The following is a 7500-nucleotide window of genomic DNA, read 5'->3' on the forward strand; positions in this document are numbered from 1 at the left end:
ATTATGAGGTATTGTGATGTCATTATGAGGTATTGAGTGTTGATTGATTGAGGAAAATGATTTAATTTAACCCATTTTAGAATTCAGGCTGTAACGTAACAAAATGTGGAAAAAGAGACCAGGGGTCTTTCTGAAGTCACTATACTGTATATCCTGTATGTACACTGCATGTCACACTCATCCTGTCAGATGAGTGTATTCAACCTGGCTGATGTTTTTTCCCCGTGCGTCACTTTCCCCTGCTTCCTCTACTGGTGCCTGAATATTAGAGCTTTGTAGAGCATTGCTTAATTTAAAATGCAAGCCGAGATAATACTTTTCAGATTTTGTCTTTTCTTTTTTAAACATGACTTAAAAAACGTAATCCTATGCAACATTAAGCTATTAAAAACAGTTCTTTCACTGCACTATTACGGCATAAAACAGTCAAATCCTGGAGGGACTGGATAATGGAAATGAGTGCTGGTCTGATGTGATTCCTTTCCCTAGGGTTCCAAGAGGATCCTGAGGTCCCATGAGATAGTGCTGCCCCCTAGTGGCTCAGTGGAAACTGACCTGGCTCTCACCTTCTCACTGCAGGTAAACACTAGACAGACAGACTGACCTGGCTCTCACCTTCTCACTGCAGGTAAACACTAGACAGACAGACTGACCTGGCTCTCACCTTCTCACTGCAGATAAACACTAGATAGACAGACTGACCTGGCTCTCACCTTCTCACTGCAGATAAACACTAGATAGACAGACTGACCTGGCTCTCACCTTCTCACTGCAGATAAACACTAGACAGACTGACCTGGCTCTCACCTTCTCACTGCAGATAAACACACTAGATAGACAGACTGACCTGGCTCTCACCTTCTCACTGCAGCAGATAAACACTAGATAGACAGACTGACCTGGCTCTCACCTTCTCACTACAGGTAAACACTAGACAGACAGACTGACCTGGCTCTCACCTTCTCACTGCAGGTAAACACTACATAGACAGACTGACCTGGCTCTCACCTTCTCACTACAGGTAAACACTAGACAGACTGACCTAGCTCTCACCTTCTCACTGCAGATAAACACTAGACAGACTGACCTGGCTCTCACCTTCTCACTGCAGGTAAACACTAGACAGACTGACCTGGCTCTCACCTTCTCACTGCAGATAAACACTAGACAGACTGACCTGGCTCTCACCTTCTCACTGCAGGTAAACACTCTAGATAAACATGTCCGTTGGCATTTCTGCATATACAGTACCAGTCAAAAGGTTGGACACACCTACTCATTCAAGGGTTTTTCTTTATTTGTACTATTTTCTACATTGTAGAATAATAGTGAAGACATAAAAACTATGAAATAAAACATATTGAATCATGTAGTAACCAAAACATGTTAAACAAATCAAAAAATAGTTTAATATTTTTGATTCCTCAAAGTAGCCACCTTGATGACCATGACCTTGATGACATCTTTGCACACTCTTGGTATTCTCTCAACCAGCTTCCCGAGGTAGTCACCTGGAATGCATTTCAATTAACAGGTGTGCCTTGTTAAAAGTTAATTTGTGGAATTTCTTGCCTTCTTAATGAGTTTGAGCATTTTAGTTGTGTTGTGAAAAGGTAGGGGTGGTATACAGAAGAGAGCCCTATTTGGTATGATGAAACTGTCTCTCATGAGGACCGCCACAGGAATGGAAGACCCAGAGTTACCTCTGCTGCAGAGGATAAGTTCATTAGAGTTACCAGACTCAGAAATTGCAGCCCAATTAAATGCTTCACAGAGTTCAAGTAACAGACACAACATCAACTGTTCAAGAGAAACCACTACTAAAGGACACCAATAAGAGGAAGAGACTTGCTTGGGCCAAGAAACACGAGCAGTGGACATTAGACCGATGGAAATCTGTCCTTTGGTCTGACTGATTCCATCTGGTTTGTGCTTTGTGGGACTATCCTTTGTTTTTCAACAGGACAATGACCCAAAACATACCTCCAGGCTGTGTAAGGGCTATTTGACCAAGAAGGAGAGTGATGGAGTGCTGCATCAGATGACCTGGCCTCCACAATCACCCGACCTCAACTCAACTGAGATGGTTTGGGATGAGTTGGACCGCAATGTGAAGGAACAGCAGCCAACAAGTGCTCAGCATATACATTTACATTTAAGTCATTTAGCAGACGCTCTTATCCAGAGCGACTTACAAATTGGATATGTGGGAACTCCTTCAAGACTGCTGGAAAAGCATTCCTCATGACGCTGGTTGTAACGGTTTTCTGTAGGCGAAGGAGAGTCGGACCAAAATGCAGCGTGTAGATTGCGATCCATGTTTAATGAACAAACGTAAAACACGAATCAATACAAATACTACAAAACAAAAACGTAACGAAAACCGAAACAGCCTAAACTAGTGTAAACTAACATAGAGACAGGAACAAGGACACTAAGGACAATCACCCACAAAACACACAAAGAATATGGCTACCTAAATATGTTTCCCAATCAGAGACAACGATAATCACCTGACTCTGATTGAGAACCGCCTCAGGCAGCCATAGACTATGCTATACACCCCACACAACCCCAAGATGAAACACACCACAAATAAACCCATGTCACACCCTGGCCTGACCCAATAAATGAAGATAAACATAATAAATATAGACCAGGGCGTGACCCTGGTTGAGAGAATGCCAGGAGTGTTTCAAGCTCTCATCAAGGCAAAGGGTGGCTACTTTGAAGAATCTCATGATTCCATATGTGTTTTATCAAAGTTTTGATGTCTTCATTATTATTCTACAATGTAGAAAATAGTTTAAAAAATAAAGAAAAACCCATGATTGAGTAGGTGTGTCCAAACTTCTGACTGGTACTGTATGTCAGAGTCAGCATCCGGCCCACTGCCCTTTGACTTACCCTCATCCTATCTTCCCTGTCATGCCAACACTGTTCTATACTTTAAAAAAATACGTGGCAGGGCCTCCTGGGTGGCGCAGTGTTCTAGGGCACTGCATCGCAGCGCTAGCTGTGCCACCAGAGACTCTGGGATAGAGTCCAGGCTTTGTCGCAGCCGGCCACCACCGGGAGGTCCGTGGGGCGACGCACAATTGGCCCAGCGTCGTCCGGGTTAGGGGAGGGCTTGGCCGGCAGGGATATCCTTGTCTCATCGCGCACTAGCGACTCCTGTGGCGGGCCGGGCGCAGTGCACGCTGACACGGTCACCAGGTGTACGGTGTTTGTACGGCTTCCGGGTTAAGTGGGCATTGTGTCAAGAAGCAGTGCGGCTTGGCAGGGTCGTGTTTCGGAGGACGCACGGCTCTCGTCCTTCGCCTCTCCCGAGTCCGTACGGGAGTTGCAGCGATGAAACAGGACAGTAAATAAAGACTGTAACTACCAATTGGATACCGTGAAAAAGGGGAGAGAAAAAAGGGTTAAAAAACAAAAAGAACGTGGCTAATTCTTCTCTTTATTTTTTATTGTTTTTCATCCATCCTCAGTACCCTCACTTCCTGAAGAGAGAGGGTAACAAGCTCCAGATCCTGCTGCAGAGGAGGAAAAGATACAAGAACAGGACTATCCTGGGATACAAGACCCTGGCTGTAGGAACCATCGACATGGCTGAGGTAGGAACACAATGAGACAAGACCCTGGCTGTAGGAACCATCGATATGGTTGAGGAGGAACCATCGATATGTTTGAACCATCGATATGGTTGATAGGAACCATCGATATGGCTGAGGTAGGAACACAATGAGACAAGACCCTGGCTGTAGGAACCATCGACATGGCTGAGGTAGGAACACAATGAGACAAGACCCTGGCTGTAGGAACCATCGATATGGTTGAGGTAGGAACACAATGAGACAAGACTCTGGCTGTAGGAACCATCGATATGGCTGAGGTAGGAACACAATGAGACAAGACCCTGGCTGTAGGAACCATCGATATGGCTGAGGTATGAACACAATGGGACAAGACCCTGGCTGTAGGAATCATCGATATGGTTGAGGTAGGAACACAATGAGACAAGACTCTGGCTGTAGGAACCATCGATATGGCTGAGGTAGGAACACAATGACAAGACCCTGGCTGTAGGAACCATCGATATGGTTGAGGTAGGAACACAATGAACCATCGACAAGAGGAACCATCGATATGGCTGAGGAAACCATCGATATGGTTGAGGTAGGAACCACAATGGCTGAGACAAGGTTGACCCTGGCTGTAGGGAACCATCGACAAGACCCTGGCTGTAGGAACCATCAATGGTTGAGGAACAAGACCCCCATCGATATGGTTGAGGTAGGAACCATCGATATGGTTGAGGTAGGAACCATCGATATGGTTGAGGTAGGAACCATCGATATGGCTGATGGAACCATCGATATGTTTGAGGTAGGAACCATCGATATGGCTGAGGTAGGAACCATCGATATGGCTGAGGTAGGAACCATCGATATGGTTGAGGTAGGAACCATCGATATGGTTGAGGTAGAAACACAATGAGACAAGACCCTGGCTGTAGGAACCATCGATATGGCTGAGGTAGGAACAAGACCCTGGCTGTAGGAACCATCGATATGGCACAATGAGACAAGACCCTGGCTGTAGGAACCATCGATATGGCTGAGGTATGAACACAATGAGACAAGACATCGATATGGCTGAGGTAGGAACACAATGAGACAAGACCCTGGCTGTAGGAACCATCGATATGGTTGAGGTAGGAACACAATGAGACAAGACTCTGGCTGTAGGAACCATCGATATGGCTGAGGTAGGAACCATCGATATGGTTGAGGTAGGAACCATCGATATGGCTGAGGTAGGAACCATCGATATGGCTGAGGTAGGAACCATCGATATGGTTGAGGTAGGAACCATCGAGGCTGAGGTAGGAACACAATGAGACAAGACCCTGGCTGTATCGATATGGTTGAGGTAGGAACACAATGAGACAAGACCCTGGCTGTAGGAACCATCGATATGGTTGAGGTAGGAACCATCGATATGGTAGGAAACCATCGATATGGTTGAGTTAGGAACCATCGATATGGTAGGTAGGAACCATCGACCCTGGCTGTATCGGGTTGAGGTAGGAACACAATGAGACAAGACCCTGGCTGTAGGAACCATCGATATGGTTGAGGTAGGAACCATCGATATGGTTGAGGTAGGAACCATCGATATGGCTGAGGTAGGAACCATCGATATGGTTGAGGTAGGAACCATCGATATGGTTGAGGTAGGAACCATCGATATGGTTGAGGTAGGAACCATCGATATGGTTGAGGTAGGAACCATCGATATGGCTGAGGTAGGAACCATCGATATGGCTGAGGTGGAACCATCGATATGGTTGAGGAAACCATCGATATGGTTGAGGTAGGAACCATCGATATGGTTGAGGTAGGAACCATCGATATGGTTGAGGTAGGAACCATCGATATGGCTGAGGTAGGAACCATCAAGACCCTGGCTGTATCGATATGGTTGAGGTAGGAACCATCGATATGGTTGAGGTAGGAACCATCGATATGGTTGAGAAACACAATGAGACAAGACCCTGGCTGTAGGACATGGCTGAGGTAAACCAATGAGACAAGACCCTGGCTGTAGGAACCATCGATATGGCTGAGGAACACAATGAGACAAGATCTGTAGGAACCATCGATATGGTTGAGGTAGAAACACAATGAGACAAGACCCTGGCTGAGGTCGATATGGTTGAATAGGGACCATCGATATGGCTGAGGTAGGAACCATCGATATGGTTGAGGTAGGAACCATCGATATGGTTGAGGTAGGAACCATCGATATGGTTGAGGTAGGAACCATCGATATGGTTGAGGTAGGAACCATCGATATGGTTGAGGTAGGAACCATCGATATGGTTGAGGTAGGAACCATCGATATGGTTGAGGTAGGAACCATCGATATGGTTGAGGTAGGAACCATCGGGTTGAGGTAGGAACCATCGATATGGTTGAGATATGGCTGAGGTAGGAACCATCGATATGGTTGAGGTAGGAACCATGATATGGCTGAGGTAGGAACCATCGATATGGCTGAGGTAGGAACCATCGATATGGTTGAGGTAGGAACCATCGATATGGCTGAGGTAGGAACCATCGATATGGTTGAGGTAGGAACCATCGATATGGTTGAGGTAGGAACCATCGATATGGTTGAGGTAGGAACCATCGATATGGCTGATAGGAACCATCGATATGGTTGAGGAACCATCGATATGGTTGAGGTAGGAACCATCGGGCTGAGGTAGGAACCATCGAACCCATCGATATGGCTGAGGTAGGAACCATCGATATGGTTGAGGTAGGAACCATCGATATGGTTGAGGTAGGAACCATCGATATGGTTGAGGTAGGAACCATCGATATCGTTGAGGTAGGAACCATCGATATGGTTGAGGTAGGAACCATCGATATGGCTGAGGTAGGAACCATCGATATGGCTGAGGTAGGAACCATCGATATGGTTGAGGTAGGAACCATCGATATGGCTGAGGTAGGAACCATCGATATGGCTGAGGTAGGAACCATCGATATGGCTGAGGTAGGAACCATCGATATGGGTGAGGTAGGAACCATCGATATGGTTGAGGTAGGAACCATCGATATGGCTGAGGTAGGAACCATCGATATGGTTGAGGTAGGAACCATCGATATGGTTGAGGTAGGAACCATCGATATGGTTGAGGTAGGAACCATCGATATGGTTGAGGTAGGAACCATCGATATGGTTGAGGTAGGAACCATCGATATGGAGGAACCATCGATATGGCTGAGGTAGGAACCATCGATATGGCTGAGGTAGGAACCATCGATAGGAACCATCGATATGGCTGAGGTAGGAACCATCGATATGGCTGAGGTAGGAACCATCGATATGGCTGAGGTAGGAACCATCGATATGGTTGAGGTAGGAACCGTCGATATGGCTGAGGTAGGAACCGTCGATATGGCTGAGGTAGGAACCATCGATATGGTTGAGGTAGGAACCATCTGAGGTAGGAACCGTCGATATGGCTGAGGTAGGAACCGGGCTGAGGTAGGAACCGTCGATATGGCTGAGGTAGGAACCGTCGATCTGAGGTAGGAACCGTCGATATGGCTGAGGTAGGAACCGTCGATATGGCTGAGGTAGGAACCGTCGATATGGTTGAGGTAGGAACCATCTGAGGTATATGGTTGAGGTAGGAACCGTATATGGCTGAGGTAGGAACCATCGATATGGCTGAGGTAGGAACCATCGATATGGTTGAGGTAAACCATCGATATGGTTGAGGTAGGAACCATCGATATGGCTGAGGTAGGAACCATCGATATGGCTGAGGTAGGAACCATCGATATGGCTGAGGTAGGAACCATCGATATGGCTGAGGTAGGAACCATCGATATGGCTGAGGTAGGAACCATCGATATGGCTGAGGTAGGAACCATCGATATGGCTGAGGTAGGAACCGTCGATATGGTTGAGGTAGGAACC

The 7500-nt window shown here is 46.5% G+C and overlaps 1 protein-coding gene across 1 annotated transcript in view; it reads left to right on the top strand.

The window, feature by feature from the left end:
- Positions 1-7500, top strand: part of pacs2 (phosphofurin acidic cluster sorting protein 2) — a 129108-nt gene that overhangs the window by 66739 nt on the left and 54869 nt on the right. Inside the window, 2 exon segments of the mRNA XM_064928782.1 lie at positions 490-579; positions 3489-3614. Coding sequence (XP_064784854.1) covers positions 490-579; positions 3489-3614 — 216 coding nt within the window.

Source organism: Oncorhynchus masou, chromosome 21 (genome assembly GCF_036934945.1).
Source record: "Oncorhynchus masou masou isolate Uvic2021 chromosome 21, UVic_Omas_1.1, whole genome shotgun sequence".
NCBI lineage: Eukaryota > Metazoa > Chordata > Actinopteri > Salmoniformes > Salmonidae > Oncorhynchus > Oncorhynchus masou.